Source organism: Pelophylax lessonae (assembly GCF_965119305.1).
Source record: "Pelophylax lessonae genome assembly, chromosome: 12".
Taxonomy (NCBI): domain Eukaryota; kingdom Metazoa; phylum Chordata; class Amphibia; order Anura; family Ranidae; genus Pelophylax; species Pelophylax lessonae.
In genome coordinates this window covers 61847047-61867303 of record NC_138779.1, presented here as the reverse complement: position 1 = coordinate 61867303, position 20257 = coordinate 61847047, and the positions used below count along the sequence as shown (strand labels likewise).

The following is a 20257-nucleotide window of genomic DNA, read 5'->3' as shown; positions in this document are numbered from 1 at the left end:
TGGAGATCAGAAAGCACAGCCAATCTTTAGCAGTGGCCCCATGCGGATCCCGGACACCGGATGATCCATACATCTGCCTTTACTTACCCCTATGTAAGTTTTTAATGAACTTTGGCAAATAAATGTTTACAGTCCTTACTCAGAGGCACCTGTTTTCTCTGTGTTATTTTTACATTAACTATGTGTGTTTGTAACACCAAAGAAGCTTAGGGACCAAAAGTTGTCCTTCGGCTTGGCGGTATTTTGCACATATGTTCTGTCGCATGACAAATGCTGCCAAATCGCACTGCATTTGGGGTGCCATTCAGGATAAATGGCACCCAAATGTACATCATGCGTTTTGATGTGATTTGGAATTGCAGGCAATTCTGCCAGCGATTCCTTATCACCAAGTGTGAACAGGCCTCAGGGTTTTGTACTTCAATCTGATTAAAGTGCTGAAGTAGGAAGGGGTTCAACCTATTCTGGCTCTCAAGGCTCTCAACACCTTTGTGAAGGTCCAAAAATTCAAGATTTAATCCATTCATTCTTTTGTGGCCTCTCTACATCAGGGGCATTTCCTGGCCTCCATAGACAATAATGATTCACACCTGCTTGTCCCAGTCTGTGCAAGGCACCAACATTTACTTATTTGCGTTAGAGGAAGATCTCTACCAATTTGTCCCTCTTCCCTTTGGTTTGGTCTCTGTCCCCAGGTATTTACCAAGGTACTTGCCCCAGTTCTGAGACAATGGAGGGTTTCTGTGGTGTGCTACCTGGACAATCTCTTTCTTTAGGCCAAATCTCAGGCTTCTCTGATAGACAATTTTGTGATCACAATCCGCACTGTACAGGAATTTGGCTGGATTCTGAACTTCAAGAAGTCCTTTCTGGTTCTGACCAATCAGTTGGAGTACCTGGGTTCAATTCCAAGATGTTTCTTCCATATGGACACGCTTTGGAAAACTCCAAAATTTAGTATAATTCTTGTTGTCCCACAGATGGTCCACTCTGCAATTCTGAATGCAGGTCTTGGGTCTTATGGAGTTCACCATTAAGACGGTTATGTATGCAGTTTCTCACTTGATTTCTGCAAAAGAAAATCCTGACCAAATGGGACAAGTCCCCCGTGTCATCCGTTGGACAAACAGATTTGTGTGGGGCAGTCATTTAAGTGTCCCCTTCTCTGTTGGCTTTGGTCTCTCTTTCTACTGAGCAGCGTTCCTGCCCCTTCATTAAACTGTGGTCACGACAGACACCAGCTTGTCCAGCAAAGAGTGGGGAGGCTGATGACAGGTCAGTTGTTGACCCAGGGCCTTTGGACAAAGAAGGAATCTCAGTTACGAGTGATCAGATTTTGCCTGTAGTAGACATAGCATCGTGGGTGATGACCAGTCAAGATCCAGTGGGACAATACAGTCTCATTTATGCCTTTCTGTCTTTAAACCTTCTCCCACATCTGCCACAAATGACAGAAGCTGAAGGATTGCAGTCAATCGGGTAGATCAAAATTTGCCTTGTCAATCTTGGCATTCAACACGGTGAGACTGATTGTGGCTGCCCCCTGGCATCTTCCTCCGAGAGAGGACTGTTTGTCCCTAGAAATTATCTTCCATTCTGATTTACCATCGCTGTAATTGACGGCCTATCTTTTGAAAGCCATGATTTGAGAGACAGGGGGTTGTCAGCCTATGTTATTTCTACATTGTTGAAGGCATGTGAAGCACCTTCCTTGGTAGGTGCTAGAGAGAGAGTATAGTTTTGGATCTTTTCTGCTTACCAGAGAGATTTCCAGGTAAATCTATATTGTTCTCTGCCTACCAGAGACCAGGATCGTCTAGTGAGGTCTGCTCATGGTGCTCAGGTGCAGCTCAATTTTTCTGAACTGTTTCACACTGGTCCAATAGGGAGGCATGTTGGACAGTGGGAGGAAACCTGATAAATTATTGCACAGGCATTTAGTACAGCTCTGGTGATTGGCAGAGGAAAGTGCCTCAGTGCATGCTGGAATACTGTATAAATTCCAAGGGCACATGTGCTCGGGGTCTTTCAGCTGGAAAACGGGGTCCCAGAGGGAGGGGGCGGCTGCCCCCTCCTTCTGTAGAAGTTTCTATGTGACCTCAGGTGGTCGATCTGAGGGCCTGAGAGTCAGAGAGGAGCTGAACCCTGAGGTCCTGCAGAGCTGACTGGAAGGGAGACACTGGAAAGGATCTAATTCTGCATACAGTGAGTACAGATCTGTATAAAGAACAAAAATAGGATGCACCGACCTTGTGCATTACCCAAATAGAGTTTAATAAAAATGAAATAAGAAGAGATATACTCTTCTCAAGATTCTTAAAAGCATGTTGATCCACAATGAACCCAAAGCAACCAGGCCACCAGGACAGTGTCTTCTTCTAAAGAGGAGGGGATCTTTCCTCGAAATGCGTCAGCCACTTGGAAGGTCTTCCAGCGTGCTGGACACTGTCCTGGTGACCTTGTTGGTTTGGGTCCTTTGTGGATTACATGCTTTTATGAATTTTTGTGTTTGTGAGTATATCTCTTATTTCATTTTAATAAACTCCATTTGGGTAATGCACAGCGTTGGTGCGCCCTCTTTTTGTTCTTTATACAGTGTTTCCATCAGGTTTCTCCTGACCCCAGGAGGGCAGCAAAATCTGTGCATATACCCGGAGCCATAGAGACTTACCGCCGCCACATCTCTGTTGAGTGCAGGAGAATTTGTTTGTTTGAGTACAGATCTGTGTCATTGGGCCTGTCCTGAGAGGGCCATCCCTTCAGCTAGAAGAGTCAGTGGATGGGTGTCAGTCAAGGGGACGCTAGAGAGTGTCCTGAAGATAATGTAGTTGCAACAATTCTGCTGCTGGAGAGAGCAAGAAGACTTAACCCCTTTCCAAATGTGGCAGTATGGTTAAAGCAGTGTGACTGCTTCCACAAATAACCTGGTGAGGCCAAGTAAGAGTTGTCCTTATCAACTGTATATAGTTCAAGTTGGAGTATCCTGCTATTCCCTTCTCCCATCCAAGTTCCACAATAAATATAAAATCAAAACCCCTGGACTGTTTATTGAATAACGAGCCATTGGAAGTAAGGATGGATGTGTGAACTGCCCCTAAGTGACTGTCTGCAGGTAATCAGAGGAGGCCCAAGAAGTCATCAAAGCAGGCCTTACGGGTACAGTGCTAAACACGTAAATTAATTTTTCGGCAGATCTACCATCGTAGCCAGAAGGCCTACATTTCATGGTGAGAATCTCCAGATTTTTAGCCATGCATCTTCTCAATGTCTAGGATCTTAGCTTTTCTCCAGCAAGGTGTTGATCAGAGACTTGTTTTGAGTACCATTAAGTGCAAGGTTTCAGCCCTTGTGGTTTTCTTTTAATGTACTATAGTTTTGCATTCAATGGTGTGTACCTTCATTCAAGGGTTTAGCCATATAGATCCTACTATGTGTTTTCTGTGCTGCTGTGAGACTCGAGCTTAGTTCTGTCAGTCCTGAAGAAATTTCATTTTAAAAAATATTAGGAATCGTCCTTTTGTGACTTTTTCCCAAAAGTTTTTGGTGGCTATCACCTCTGAGCCCTGGGTGTCAGAGCTGACAGCTTTGTCTCGCAAATCCCCTTATTTAGTCTTGCATAAGGATAAGGTAATTATTTCTTTAATACTGAAGGTGATGACTGATTTTCACCTAAGTCATTATGTCTCTCTGTCTGTGCCCTTTACACCACTAAGAAAATTGTGCTTCATTTCTTGGATGTAGTTTGGACAGTATGTATGTATCTATATGTTACAGCCCCTTTAGCAAGACAGACTCCCTTTTGTGATTACCAATGGTCCATGTAAAGGTTTGGCAACCTTTTCTGCTACTATTTCCTATTAAATTAGACAGACTGTTGTTCAGGCCTTTGCCATCAGGAGTCAGACTCCTCCAATTCACGTCACAGCACACTCCACTAAGGCTATTGGTGCATCTTTGGCTTTAAGGCATCAGGCATGAGAGTCACAGTTATGCAAAGCTACCTGGTCATCTGTTCATACCTTTACAAAGTTTTACAGGGTTGACATGTTGGCATCTTTAGTAAAATCCCTTTTACTGAGTTCATTCAATGACACAGATCCCACCCCTCTCATTGGTTTCTCCGCTGCTTTGTAACTAACTGAGCTGACTTTTACAGATTGGGGGTTTGGCCACTGGTAAGAGCTGCCTATAGGTGGTGCTTTGCTATTTTATCTGCTTAATGTCCTACTCCTGAATGTGGTGAGACCAAAGGCTCCACGGTCATGATTCTTGCTGGGCTGTGTCGTGCAATGAACTCAAAGAAAGGAATTTTAGGACGAGTAGAAAAAAATCCATATGCTTCCTAAAATGCCCCTGTTTTACCGTTCTTCTTATCTGTAAACCATTCCAATATATCTATACTTATTTAACCCAGATCATTTCTGGTAAACTAAAGCTATTCATTTTCATAAATGACATCATCCTTAGGGACAGTCTGCCTAGAAGAGTTGAAGCTGTTTTAGCTGCAAAGGGTGGGCCAACTCAATATTTTTTGTTTACAAAAGATTTTATTAGAAAGTCAGTACAAAAAAAAACATTGTCTCTTATACAGGTCAGCAATATAACATCATATCTAAAAAAAATATTTATATATTGCATAGAAAGAATACTTTGAAAAAATTGCAAGTATACACAGAGCATTGGTCATAGTATAGCACAATATCAAAGAGTTTGATACATCAATGAGGACAGTGCTGTTGAGTAAGACATGTTATAAAAATCAAGAGGTACCATCAGGCCCAACACAAGTATCCCAAGTGTCCCATTTAGCATGGAAGGTCATCATGGAACCATGAAGGGAGTGAAAGATCTTTTCTGTTAGTTTGATGCATTCAATCCTGGAGAGTACCTGAGGCCACAGTAGGGTGTTTGATTTCCAATTAAAGGCGATCATCCAGTGAATGGAACACATCAATGTATGGATTCGATTGGATGTAGACTTCGGAAACACCTGGAACTTTTACAAAAAGCAAACATATCTTAGGAGAGAGAGAGACCGAAGTCCCTGCTAATCTAGTCACAAGCCTATGTGCATGATCCCAGATGGGCCGCAAGAGGTTGCAGCTCCAAAAGATATGGAGTAAATTACCCTCCTCCGAACAGCCCCTATAACAGAGGGGAGAGACTGAACCGTAGAAGGTGTGAACCAAGGAGGGGGTCAAATACCATCTTGTAACTAACTTAAGGGGTGTCTCCCTGCATGCATTAGAACGTGAGCATTTACGCATGTTTGAAATCATGTGGTGCCATTCCGGGATGGAGAAATTACAATTAAGGTCTTGTTCCCATTTGACCATATACTTATGTTTATCCGGGAGGGTGATGGTAACAATATGTGAGTATAGAATAGATATAAGCCCTCGATCTCTAGATGAGGAGGAGCAAATGTTCTCAAAAATCGTAAATGGAGGGTTTAGCATAAGGAGGCCTTGTGATTGAAAAAATGCCCTCACCATGGTATAGTGGTCCCTTTCAGAACTGGGGAGACCATGTATATCTACCAGTTGTTCAAAAGTACAAAAAATGTTGCCCATTGAGAGTTTTTTAAAGTTCCCCAGGTCTCTATCTATCCATGGAGATAAGTCCTCTCTGCTCAGCGGGAGTAAACAGGAGTCAATGTGTCCCAGAAAGGATGTCAACGGAGAGACCCGAGACAACAGTCCCAGGGGTGTCTTCAGTTTTAGCCACAGCCGGTAGAAATGGACAACAACTTTATTAGTAAGTGAGTTATATTTAATCGGCTGTGAACCACTCCAGAGAGCCGCCGAGAGATAACTCGGGGAAACTGTGGCCTGTTCAAATGAAAGACAGGGAATATTCTCAGGATCTGCATTCCACTGTGCCATTTGTACGAGTTTGGCAGAGAGGTAATAGGACCATAGATATGGAATACCCAGGCCACCCTGGGATTGAGGGGCATAAAGAATATGACTGTTATATCTGGATCTCTTACCATTCCATATAAATCTAGAAATCTCCCGTTGAAAAGAGCTGATATGGGATCTAGGGACATTAACTGGAAGGGCCCTAAAGAAGAACAAGACCTTAGGTAAAACAATCATCTTTTTGGCCGTAACTCTCCCCAGAAACGAGATGTGGTACGAAGACCACGTTTTTAACAACAGGCCTAATTTTTTAAATACTGGGGGGAAGTTAGAGACAAAAAGTGATTCATAATGAGGAGTAATCTGGACCCCCAAGTAACGAAATGATCTTGTACACCAAGTAAAAGAGAAGCTCTCTCTAATAGAGGTCTGCATCCAATTAGGCAGGTTAATCGGCATAAGAGAGCATTTGGAAAGGTTGACCCCTAGGCCCGACATGGTTCGAAATCTCTCTAACTCAATCAGCAAAGGAGGCAAAGAAATATGAGGTTTGGACAAAAATAATAAGACATCATCCGCATACATACTCAATTTGTATTCCCCCCCCCCCCCCTGTGGTGCCCCGTAATAAGGACATTATTTCTAATAGCTGTAGCCAAGGGTTCGATTGCTAGAGCAAACAGGAGGGGGGAAAGTGGGCAACCCTGTCTCGTTCCTCTTTGCAAATGAAAAAATTCAGAGTTACACCCCGGGAGGCGAACTCTAGTTTGTGGGGACTCATATAAAGCTTTGAAACCATGTATGAACCCATCACCTAGCCCGTATTTAGGAAGAAGGTGTTCAAGATAGGGCCAACTGACACTATCAAAGGCCTTGTGAATATCTAAACTCACAAGGCAGGTAGGGGATTTGCTGAGATTAGCATCATTAACTATATTAGCGACTTACCTAATGTTGTCTGAAAGCTGTCTGCCTGGAATAAACCCAGTCTGATCAGGGTGGATCAATTTATGGATTATGTTGGACAGTCTATTGGCTAATAGTCTGCCGAATAGTTTAAGGTCGTTATTCATGACCGAGATGGGTCTATAATTTTGAGGGAGGGAATGATCTTTATCAGGTTTTGGAATGATGGACATGTTGGCCAGGAGCATTTCTTCTGGAAAACTTCCTCCCTGAAGAATGTGGTTAAATAAGTTAGTAAGTCTAGGGGCAAGGATTGTGGCAAAGGTTTTATAATAAGAAGAGGAAAAGCCATCAGGGCCAGGGGCGGTGGAGGTCTTGAGAGCTTTAATCATATCCAGAACCTCGTCCACTGTACAAGGTGCTTCCAAGACATCCCTTTGTGTACTTGACAGAGATGGAACAGATAAGTTATCCATCCAGGGGTGAAATTCGTTTACAGGCAGCTCAGAATGCACTGAGAGAAGGTTCTTGTAAAAGTTAGTAAAAATTTCCAAGACTTCCTTGGGGTGTGAAACCATCCTCCCGTCAGCCCTTCTAAGCTTGTATACATGAGTGGGTCTTGTTGTCTGGGTTAATTTTTTTGCAAACATAGTAGAAGTAGAGTTGCTGTGGAGTGTAAATTTGGCTTTGGACCACCTAAGGGCCTTTTCTGTGTCACTAGAAAGGATGTCATCCAATGCCTTCCTTTTAGTATGGATCTGATCCATAAGTGCAGAGGAGGGGGAAAGACTATGTTTATTATATAATTGATCTAATTCCTTTGTGAGGGATTTTATGTCTGACAGTCTACATTTGTTCCTGGCTGAGGGCAGGGCAATCAAGTTTCCCCGGATGACCGCTTTGTGCGCCGTCCACACCACAGGGGTGGGTGAAATCCCATCCTCATTAATCTGGAAGTAGTCCACCAGTGAAGAGGAGATCTGGGCAACCAACGCAGGATCGTTCAGTAAAGAATCGTTCAATCTCCAGTTATACGTCGTGCCGCCAAGACCCACTCCCCCTGATTCAAACAGCACAATTCGGTGGTCAGACCAAGGGCAGACATGTATATCTGCAGCTGAAGAATTAGCCAACCAAACCGGGGTACAAAAAATATAGTCAAGCCTGGCTGAGCTATCGTGAGGATGAGAATAAAAGGTGTAACTCTTTACTCCAACATTGTGAGCCCGCCAGGTGTCTATCAGTTGTTTGTCACTCAAAGCGCGTGTCAGGGTTTTTGGGAAAGCCTTAGATGAGGATGCAATGTTACTCTTATCCAATGAAGGATGAGCAGCAAGATTAAAGTCCCCGCCCACCACCATATGGGGGGATTCAAACCTGTCAAGAACTTCAAAATAATGTCTAAAAAATGAGGCATGCATGTCATTAGGTGCATATATAGAGGCTATGGTAATAGCTTTGCCAGCAATACTCCCCTTAATAATCAAAAATCTGCTCTCTGGGTCACAGTATGTAGAGGAAATATCGAAGATTATACTATTACGTATAAAGAAAGCAACCCCTCTTGTCTTGTTTTGGAAAGATGAACATTTATATTGCCTAAAGGATTTGTCAAAAAATTTTGGGTGTCTGTCTGTTGCAAAATGCGTCTCCTGTAACAAAATAATGTCTGCACCTAACCTTTTATATTGTTTGAAGGCCTTATGCCTTTTGTTGGGGGAATTGAACCCTTGAACATTATGTGACAGAATCTTAATCCCCATGATCTATAAAAAAAAAACTACGTTCATTCTGAAACCTCTGCAGGAAAGACTTTTGATAAAAGGGAAAAATGACCAGAACCGAGCATAAGTGACCAAACACGTGAAACAACTGGGGAACCCAGGGAAGGGGCCCCAGACCAATTGGGGGGTGAATCCCTGACTCGGTGTGGTATGAACATTGCTCCCAGTTAAGGGTTAGAAAGGCATAGAACAACCAAAATACTTGCATGATATATATAAAGACCTGAGAAAATGACTTTCTGTTTACATACGAACATTTTCTGAAACAACAACTGACCAGATAAGTGGTGATCAACCAAAAGTTTTGAACCTGAAAAAACTTCTTGGGGATGGGCAGAAAAATAGAACCCATCCAAAAGATCTTTACCCATTGGACATATACGTCCAAAATCCATGCGCGAAGACCCGGACACCGAAGGCGTGGAAGGTCCAAGGGGACCACCCCCGTCCCGGGCGCCACGGGTCCCCGCAGAATAGCACATAGGGGACAAACCAACGGGGGAGGAGAGAGAAAGGTAAACAAGCAATGTTAAGTAAATGCGTCAGAAAAGTTTAAACCTTCAAAGTGTCTTTGCAGACATACCAGTGGGCACAGTCACCCCAGCACAGTCGCCCCATGGTAGGGGAGCGACCACACTAGGGCAAGGGCACACCAGCGTCCAGGAAATCCAAGGGATCACTCATGTGGACTTTAGTGTATCACCAGGAAAAGTATTACTCCATAGTGGACATCCTCAGAAACCGCTATCTCTAAAAGGATTCCGCCATCTCCGCTGATCTCTTCTGGTTGCTGGAGTGGACCAGGATGGTGAAGGCCTGGGGGTGTTCAGTGGGCGAGCTTCAGGAGCAGCTTCCAGTAGGCCTAGTTTAACTAGGAGTTCTTTTCCTTCAGCCAGGTTATAGACCACATAAACTGTGCCATTGTGAGGGACTGACAGCTTGAAGGGAAAGCCCCATCTGTATCGGATTCGGGCTGCCTGCAGCACAGATTTGACCTCTTTCATTTTGAGCCTTCTTTCAAGTGTGGCCTGCGATATATCTGGATAGATCTGTATGCGCGTGCCCTCCATTAAAATATTGGGGGTGTTTCTGGAGGCTCGCAAAATATCCTCCTTAATCAGGAAGTCTTTGAGACATAAAATGATGTCTCTTGGAGGCTTGTCAGGAGGAGGTTTGGGGCGCATAGCTCTGTGAATCCTGTCACAGGTGAAATCAGATTCCTGTTTGTCAGGCAGCAGGTCTGTGAAAAGCTTGGAAACTGCAGGGATCAAATCTGTGACCGTTTCAGGAATGCCTCTAAGACGCAGGTTATTCCTGCGATTCCTGTTGTCCAAATCCTCCACCTGCATTTGCAACAAGCCATAGTTATCAGAAAGCAGCTCAAAGTCCTTTCTAAGGTCATTGTGGGCGATAGAAAGTTTGTCGTGCTTGGTCTCTAATAAGTCTGTGCGGCCTCCCAAAGCAGCAATCTCTTGTGTCAATGTATTAGTAGATTTGTGAATTTCAGTTTGAAATTTGTTGGCCAGCTTTTCATAGATAGCAGCAAACCCTGCATCCAAATCGGCCTTTGTAACCACACATGAGTACTCACGGGACCCTGGTTGAGAGCTGGGAGGAGAAGGTGGTTGTGCTGGCTCTGCCTGAGGCGATGGGAGGGCCTGGGCGCCATCTTGGGGCATCTTGGTGATTTCCTTCGTGCGGAGCAAATAGGTCGCCAGGGAGTGCTTTGGCGGACCCCCCCCCCCCCGATTCTTTTTCTTGGCTGACGGCATGCACCAGGTATTCCCCCGGGGGTGTTGGAAATTGTGGGCGAATATGAGCTAAATTGGCCCCGGGGATCGCACCGTTCTCTCTCCTCTCCGACGGAGCTGTGCACTTAGCACCCGTCCAGCTTCGCGCCGCGCATGCGCCCCCTGGGCCAACTCAAAATTGAACCCTACAGACTAAGACTGGGATGCCATTAAAGTTCACGGGCGTGTAAAGGCATGCATCCCAATACTTTTGGCAATATAGTGTATGTTGAGTTTTTTGTTTATTTTTTAAAGTAAATTAAGCCTAAATAGTTTTTCCTGTTGTCCTAGGCATCTACTTTTTATTGTGTATGCTGCTGCTAATGATAAGTCTGGCAGAAAGTATCTTCATAGTCAGAATTTGTCATAAGAAGAGTCTATTCCCGCAAGTTCCAGGGTGGTTAAAAAAAATGCAGAAGATGGCTCAAGCTCTGCTCATAAAAGACAAGATTTCTGCATCATGGAACGTTGAAAGACAAACATCTGGCAAGACAGAGGAAATAAGTATTGGTAAGAAACAGTGAGATTACATAAGCAAGGACAAGATAGTAATGATAAGGGTAATTATAGATGACTGGATAAATGAGCTCAACCAATTTTGCACAAGGTAGATATTCCCAAACGTCTGCCAATTCTCACATTATTTCTTACCAAAGGATTTGGTAATACTGGGGATGATATGTGGCAAGCTCCTCCATCCTGCTATGTAGTCTTGCTTCTTCTTTCCCCTTCCTTTCCACCCTAACTACAAGCCAATCAGGAGAATATGTGTCATCAGCATTTGCAGGAGCAAATGTTGGCATTTTCTCAGTATAAGGTAAATGCATCTCAGTGCTGCACTGATATTCACATTGCTACTTAGCCTTTTCATCCTCAGACCTCAGTACATCAATAGAGCTGTTCATAACATTCACTAGTGATTTTTTTTTTCCGTCAGCATCATCTCACAACACCTTCTATGTGGAAATAGATAAACACAGAGGGCGTGCTGGCCTTGGGCATTATCCAACACAATTTTTATTAAAAGTAAAACAAAATAAATATCTACTCACAAACATATGTGGTAGAAATGCTCATCAGGCCACTGGTCGTGGCTCCACTCTCCCAGGCTGGCCAAAGACTCAAGCTCAGGAGGAACCTCACCAGGGTCCTTGCTGGCTGACGCATTTTAAAGTTATGTCCTCCATCATCAGAGCCAAAAACCTACAGCTGGAAACATTTGTAGGTTGGACAAAAGGCTCTAAGATATTGGAAACAGAACAGCTGCTTTATACAGGCCTAAAGTGGTTCTTAAGGCAAGTTTTTTTTTTTTACCTTAATGCATTCTCTGCATTAAGGAAAAAAGAACATTTTAATAGTCCCCCCCCCCCCCCCCCACAGCCCCTCTAAGTTCTCACCTAACTCTGATCTCAATCTAGCGCTGTGCACATCTGCAGCAGCTTTTATCCCCTCTCTCGGCTCTCACAAGCTTGGCTGAGAGCAACAAGAGCCATTGCTTCGGGCAGCTGTCAATAAAAACCTGTGAGAAGAGAGTAGGGGAGGGGGCTGAGCCAGGCTGTGTGTCTGAATAGATGCAAACAGCCCAGATTGGGATCAAGGATGCACAAGTGCCCCTATGATAAGCAGCTTCCTATGGGGAAACTATCGGAGGGGGGAGGAGCCAGAAGCAGCAGCGGGGGAACTGAGAAGACGAGGATCAGGGCTGTTCTGTGGTTTTGCACTGAGCAGGTAAGTATAACATGTTTGTTGCTTTTATTTTTTTGTTTTTTTATATTTTAATTTAAATTAAGCTTTAAAATCACTTTAAAGGGGTTCTAAAGGTACAAGGTTTTTTTTTAACCCTAATGCATTTGAGCCTAATCTCGATCCAGCGATGTGCATGAGAGCAGAGACTATCTTGGCTCTCTGTCCTTATTGGACAGAGAGGCAGCAGTGGGAGCCATTAGCCAGTGATGAGAGAGCGAGGCAGAGCTGCGCTCTGTGTGTCAATGGACACACAGAGCTGACTCAGGATTAAGCACACATGAGTGTCCCCAGAGCAAGCAGCTTGCTATGGGGGCAGTCAGCAAAGGGAAGGAGCCAGGAGCACAGGCGTGGAACCCGAGAAGGATCAGGACCGCTCTGTACAAAACCATTTGTTATTTATAAAAAAAAAAAATTAAAGAATTGCTGAAAAAATATAAAAATGCTAGCTGTATAAACTTTCCCAAAAATTTAACATAACAAGCCACACATAATAGCTTGAAATGAAAATGTCTAGAAATGTCCAGGGGAAATTCAGATACTTAAGGCATTTTGCTGCACATAACAACAATATATCATGTCATGTGATAGTATCCCATAATTCATCAAAAGAAGGTCAGGTATTATTAATCATTGTCCTTTATCATTTTAACAGTTAATTTAGAATACATACTACAATGTATAAAAAAAATCTAAATTTAGCTGTTAAAGTAGATTTAAATCCAGTCTTTAAAATATCAGATAAAAGAGATAAGTTTTCCAGTCTTTAAAATATCAGATAAAAGAGATAAATAATAAAAGAGATCTTTTCACCGACTTAAAATTGCAGATGAAAGCACAGAACGATCAAGTATTTTAAATGCTTACTTGCAGTGTTTTTCCTTGCTATAAATGTTATTTAGTAGGCCTTTGAACTTGCTAGTACATTTTACTACTTTGGGAACAATTGTTTTCTTCTAGAGCCATCTCCTCTTCTGTGTCATATTACTGTCTGTGCTAGCCAAGCTCCTCCTGTGCTGAACAAAACTCACTTAAGATAGGTCTAGTGAACCTTTCAATGCATTATGAATGATCTTGGAAGCGTCTGAAACTGATGTCCCAAATAGGGATGGCCTTGCGGTTCGCCGTGCGGTCGGTTCACGGTGAACTTTGCATGTTCGCAGCCCGCCGATTTTGCGAACATATGGCGTTGTTCGCGGCGGCCATATTAGTTTACATTGGGGAGAACTTTGACCCATGACACAGCCATCAGGTGTAACGGGACAGCCAATTGAAACATTTCAGCACATGGACATACCCCCTACCTTATAAATAGACCTGACCTGGCGGCCATTTCACATTCCGCTTTTTGTCAGTGTAGGGAGAGGTTGGCTGTGTGCACCAGGGACAGATCGTCAGTGACACAAATCTCTCTGTTAAGGTCCACAAAAGTCCTTTTAAGGGCTGGTATTTGGCATAGGTGTACTGTCTGTTTTGTCAGTGTAGGGAGAGGTTTGCTGTGTGCACCAGGGACAGATTGTCAGTGACACAAATCGCTCTGTTAGGGTCCACAAAAGTCCTTTTAAGGGCTGGTATTTGGTATAGGTGTACTATTCTTTGGTGTGCAGTGCACTATATAGGGGTGTAATTCACTTTTAATATACTTTCTAATATAGAAAGCATATTATAATGGATTTGTATTGTGCACTGTGCAGCATTGTGACTGGTGTGTTGGGCGTTTCTGCAGCAATACTACAAACAGTGACAAAAGCACTTTTAAAAAAGTATTATAACTGGTGTGATAGACCAGTGCCCCCCCCTCCCCCCAATACCACATATTGAAGTGGGGTGTTATCTGAGTATACTTTTATAAGTGTATGTGCAAGCAAAGGGCCAGCTCCACCACACAGGAAGAACAAATCTGTTGATGATGCAAAAGAGAAACAGGCGAAGCGCCTCTAAGTGCAGGACGTTTATTAAGGTAAAAGCACACAAAGTTATGGCAACTCACAAGAAGGTGAATAACAATCGGCTCGATCTGGAGTCAGTCGGTGAGCAAGCAGTCCGAGGCCCAATTCCGGGAGAGAGGAGGAGATGGAACAACCTTGCCGGTAGATGAAATGTGGAGGACAGGAAGAAGCCGGCTGTAGTCTTCCGGGGCCGGCTGGTTCTCTCGAGCTTGGTGCATCTGGAGTCAGTCGGTGTTCAAGTGAACACTTGAGAAAAGAGCGTGCATGCTCCCCATGAGCTTGGCGCATGCTCTGAAACGCGTCGCGTACTCCTTTGACCCTGTTGACGTCACGCGGTTGACGATGCGCTCCAACCTGCCATGAGAGTTATTCACCTTCTTGTGAGTTGCCATAACTTTGTGTGCTTTTACCTTAATAAACGTACTGCACTTAGAGGCGCTTCGCCTGTTTCTCTTCTTTTGCTGTGTTAACTCTGCTACACACAGTGCCTGAACTCACTGGCCAATTTTTTGTACAACTGGTGTGATAAACCAGTGGCCCCCCAATACCACATATTGAAGGGGGTGTTATCTTAGTATACTTTTATAAGTGTATTTGTGTCCTGCAACAATATTGCCTCTTTTGCTGCGTTAACTCTGCTACAAACAGTGCCAAACTCACTGGCAAATTTTTTGTACAACTGGTGTGATAGACCAGTGGCCCCCCAATACCACATATTGAAGTGGGGTGTCATTTAACAGTATACTTTTATAACAGTGTACTTTAGTCTTGCAAAAATTTGGCCTCTTTTGCTGTGTTAACTGTGACAACAGATTGAAGCTGGGTGTTATATACCTTGTTCCACATATACTGCACTTCTCTAGAGACTTTTGTCACAAGGTAATTTAAAAAATGACAGGCAGAGGAAGAGGCAGGCCCTTACGCAGGGGTGGTAGGGGTAGGGCTGGAGCAGTAGGCCGGAGCCAAAGTGTGAAGTTTCAGAAGATGCGTTTGAATACCTCAAAGGACGCACCAGACTTGGTTGAGTGGCTTATTCAGCCTTCCTCTTCTGCACCCTCCTCATCCTCTCTATCTGCACCCTCTTCACCCCCAAAGACACCACCCCCAACACCACCATATACCCTCCGCTTGGGTCACTGAAATTATTTTCCGATCCATCACAAGACATTTGCGATGCGCAGCCATTGTTGGCATCGGATCAGAAAGAGGAGGTAGCAACAGCCACCACTCAGCAGTCTGATGACAGTACCCAGATCAGCCCAAGGAGGTTGGTCCCCGCTGTTGCTGCCTACTCCGAGATTTCGAATGTTAGTGGTGAGGAAGGTGACGTGGATGATGACGTGTCCATGGACGTCACATGGGTGGCCACAAGAGAGAAAGAGGAGGGGAGTTCAGAGGGAGAGATGGACCAGCAGATAGGGAGGAGAAGCAGACGGAACTTGCATTGCACAGGAGGGACATCAGGTATCAGAAGTGAGCCATCAACCATGTACAGTCACATCTGGCGCTCCCAGGACGCCGACATATAGCTCTGCAGTGTGGGCTTTTTTAATGTGTCCGCTGCTGACAACAGTGTTGCTATCTGCAGCCTTTGCAGTCAATGCATAAGTCGCGGTAAGCCCAACACTCACCTAGGGATGACCGCCTTAAGAAGGCACCTAAACTCCCATTACCGAGCCCAGTGGGAGCAACGCCGTCAGAACCCACAAAGCCACACTCCAGGCTCTCACCATTCAGCCTCTTCTCCTTCTCCTCTCTCCTCCCAATTGTCCTCCACTCCACCTTCCATCATGTCGTCCTACATTTGTTCTGGAAAAAGGCAGGCTTCCGTGGCCCAAATGTTGGAGCGTAAAAAAATGATGACGCCGGATAACCCTCTTGCCCAACGTTTGACTGCTGGCTTGTCGGATCTGATAGCCCACAAACTACTGCCATATGAACTGGTGGACTCTGGGGCCTTTCGGAAATTTGTGGCCATTGGAACACCACAATGGAATGTCCCAGGCAGGAAATATTTCTCACAGAAGGGCATTTCAGAGCTGTATGGCCATGTTCAGCGGCAATGAATGTATCTCTGGCACACAGTGTCGGTGCCAAGATACATCTGACCACAGACACATGGTCTTGCAAACACGGGCAAGGAAGGTATATAACTTTTCCTGCCCACTGGGTGAACCTTCTGATGGACGTCAAGCATGTAAACCGTTGCACCCTTGTAGATTTGGTTTTACCACCACGGATTGCATGCAGGCCTGCCTCTTCTTCTCCTCCTCCTACTCCATCCTCCCTCTCCTCCTCGGCTGACTCCTCCTTTTCCACTGCTACCGTCTCTTCCGCTGTGCCGCCCAAGATCCCCAGAACCTATTCAACATGCCAGGTGAGACGTTGCCATGCTGTGCTGCGTCTGTTGTGCCTGGAAGCCAAGAGCCACACTGGCCCTGCACTCCTTTCAGCTTTGCGTTCACAGGCAGATCAGTGGCTAACACCGCACAATTTGACAGTTGGTAAAGTGGTGTGCGACAACGGTGCCAATCTGCTGAGCACACTGAAACAGGGCAAAATTACACACGTGCTATGCATGGCACAAGTCCTGAACTTGGTCGTGCAGCGATTCATTGCCAAATACCCTGGGTCCAGGACATCTTGCAGCAGGCCAGGAAGATCTCGGGCCATTTCAGAAGATCTTACACAGTCATGGCTCGCCTTGCTGACATTCAGCGGTGGCACAACCTGCCCATCAGGTGTCTTATTTGTGACTGTCCGACGCGATGGAACTCAACGTTGCATATGCTTGATAGGCTGCTCCAGCAGAAACGTGCAGTTAATGACTACCTGTATGAAATCTGCAGCAGGACAGGTTCTGGGGAGCTTGGGTTTTTTTCACCTCGCCAGTGGCTGCTCATGCGCGACGCATGTAGACTTCTGCGGCCATTTGATGAGATCACCAAACTGGTCAGTCACAGCCAGGGCGCCATCAGTGACATTGTATCTTACGCCTTCTTTCTGGAGAGTGCATTGCATCATGTCATTGATCAAGCCGTCGAGGAGCAGGAGCAGGAAGATGAGGAAGTCACAATGTTGGATGAATTCCCAGGGGGTGCTACTCCATCTGAGACAAGTCAACAACAGGAATCTGAAGAGGAGTCAGAGGAGGATAGTGCCGGGGCGGATGAGGAGAAGCAAGAAGAGCATGCTTTAAACCTGTCTGGGATCCCTGGTGTTGTCCGTGGATGGTGGGAGGAGAACGAGGACGAGATTATCCTGGATAATGGTCACTACACCGCGTCCAGTTTAGTGCGAATGGGGGCCTTCATGCTCCAGTGTTTTAAGGGGGACCCCATATAAAAAGCATGAAGGGCAAGGACCAGTACTGGGTGGCAACGTACTTAGACCCCCGATACAAACAAAAAATAGCGGAAATGTTACCACCATCACAGAGGGCGGTCAGAATGCAGTGCTTCCAGGCCTTGCTCCGAGAAATGCTGCATTCTGCTTTTGCGTGCGCTGGCAGAGGAATTTCCACTCACAGAGAAACAATTGTGGATAGCAATCCAACAGTGCCTGCAAGAAGAGGGCAGTTTGAAGATGTGTTGGTCACTTCAGATATGAGATCCTTCTTTCAGCCGACCCATCGACAGCTGTATTCCGGATCCAGCATCAGGGAACGCCTAGAAAGACAGGTGTCCAACTACATCGGGTTAACGACCGATGTGGATGCTCTGAGGAGTGATGAACCCCTGGACTACTGGGTGCGCAGGCTTAACCTCTGGCCAGAGCTTGCACAATTTTCAATGGAACTGTTGGCTTGCCCCCTGTCCAGTGTCATGTCCAAAAGGACGTTCAGTGCAGCAGGGGGGATCATGACCGATAAGCGCACTCGCCTAGCTCATGACAGTGTTGACTACCTCACATTTATAAAAATGAATGAGGCATGGAACTTCATTTAAATTCCTCATGACAGGCCACAAATATCCGCCAGACCGCCATCCACCAACAACAATTCATGGTCTTTGTCTTTGGTAAATACAGCGGCATAAAAGGCATTTCATGTCCATTGAATGCCTATTTTTTGGGGCCTTTCATGGCCGACAATTATTTTTTCTGTCAATGCCTAATGTACCTCCAGCCACAAAATACAACATTCTTAGCTGTCAGGTAAACCCATGTGGGCTAATTTTTGGGGCCTTTTTATGGCCGACACTTACTTATTTATCCTGTGAATGCCTAATGTACCTTCAGCCACAGAATACAACCTTCTTAGCTGTCAGTTAAACGCATGTGGGCTAATTTATGGGGCCTGGAATGGCCGACACTTACTTATTTATCCTGTGAATGCCTAATGTACCTTCAGCCACATAATACAACCTTCGTAGCTGTCAGGTAAATGCATGTGGGCTCATTTTTGGGGTCTAGAATGGCCGACACTTTATCCTGTGAATGCCTAATTTTTCAGACTGGAATTGAAAATCAATGGGTCTGTAAACGTTCCGCCAAATTGTGGAATGGATGCGAACCCATTTTACAGATGTGTGAATGGACCCTATATGTATTTGACATGTATTTACTGGCTGCTGTCAGTTCTGGCTGATTTAGGGAAAAAAAAAATTTTTTTTTTGCTGTAAAAAAAAAAAAAATTTTATGGCAACTTTTCCAATTGCAATACTTCTGTTATGACATTGTCCATGCGGTGGGGCTATTTGTGCACATCTAGTAAGTCTTTTGTGGCTGCAAATATGACCTAAAGGTTTTTAAAGTTTGCCTCCTATTAAAGTCAATAGGGCCCGCCGCGAACTTGCGGTTTGCGGACATTTGAGAACATTTGCGGCTGACGTTCGCGAACTGCCCAGGCCGATGTTCATCCATCTCAAGTCCCAAATTCAGCCAAAAAGTTTTAGTTTTGACAGAGTGAGGAAGCTTTAGAACGTCTGTTATGTTTTGACTGAATTCTATTTCTCCATTGGTAAGATTTCCCCTTACTTTCTGTTGTGGTATTTTTATTGTCTTTGTATTCTTTCCTCCCAATTTCTTTTTCTACTATTTTAGGAACAGGAAAAGAGGGGAAATCCTTCAACTGTGGCCAGGACAGCCATAAAAAACTTGACAAAATTGTCCAAGTCTTTTTAAAACTCAAAAAAGGTTTTATTGGAATTGCACTAGTTAGGGAAAGGTCTTGCAGAATTTTATCTTTTGTTCCAACTTTAGAGGTCTTAGCAACAAATGACCACTGGCAAGTGGAGCATACATGTCAACAGCTGTCACCAGGCCCTAATTCTCCAGATTGCTATCCAAGCCCCGAACTTCCAGTGAGAAGAACATCCACCAGTTTTCCAACACTTTGAAAAAACTTTGTGTCAGTTCATACATAGAAGCATAGAAGTGTGCATTCTTCACCATGCATAGTTTTATAATTCCCCATAGAACTATTTTATAACTTTGTGCTCTCTCTTTATTCCTCTGTACACAGACAGCCTGTCTATCTACTGCAACAGAAGAACATATGACTGTAATGTGCTGGAACAAGAGACAGGGCGATCTACTAACCCCATAGAAGCGATGAACAGCATTGTGAAGGATATTGAGTCCACGTTGAAACGTCTGAACAAGCCAGTAGAGCAAATTAATGAGTGGCTCTGTGTTGCATATGTTTTAGATACATTCTTCTTCAGGCTGTATCTTACCCTGCTGATTGCCTATGCTTTAATTATGGTAACCCTTTGGTCTATATAGTGCACCACTTTTAATGGCCCACTGTAAGTCAGTTCATAAGAGCATACATAACTACAAAGTTCAGCCAAAGAAAAATGTTCATAGAGAAAAAAAAAAGCAAACAGATATATTAATATCTTTAAACTGGTATTTTGTGAAATGTAGACTTAGAAACGCTTATAGAGGTGTGTTTGTGCTACCTACCTGTTCAAAGGATACTATCACTTTGTTATTTTAAAGCAAATATGTAGACTCTTTACCATTCTGATGCATGAAGAGCATTGCATTTAGGGCTCTTTCACACGGTCCGCCTCCGTAGGTGGATCCGTGATGCTCAGCAGGGGATCGTAAACACAGATCCCCGCTGAGCAGGAAGGTGACATCTCCCTCTCCGCACTGTGTGCAGAGAGGGAGGTGTCAGAGCCCCATGCATCTCTATGGGGGAATCGGATGAGAGCGGACCGCCTGTCCGCTCTCATCCGATCCGATCCCCTGGACAGATGGAAAATAGGGTT

General features: G+C 44.6%; 1 protein-coding gene across 1 annotated transcript in view; it reads left to right on the top strand.

Moving 5' to 3' along the window:
• LOC309568864 (5-hydroxytryptamine receptor 3A-like) overlaps positions 1–19838 on the top strand; it is a gene marked incomplete at its 5' end in the record, with an annotated part of 63197 nt that extends 43359 nt beyond the window's left edge. Inside the window, 2 exons of the mRNA XM_082274648.1 lie at positions 10636–10848; positions 19501–19838. Of these exons, the coding sequence (XP_082130774.1) occupies positions 10636–10848; positions 19501–19763 (476 nt within the window). The 3' untranslated portion in view covers positions 19764–19838. The remainder of the gene's footprint in view (positions 1–10635; positions 10849–19500) is intronic.
• Between the last annotated feature and the right edge of the window lie 419 nt (positions 19839–20257).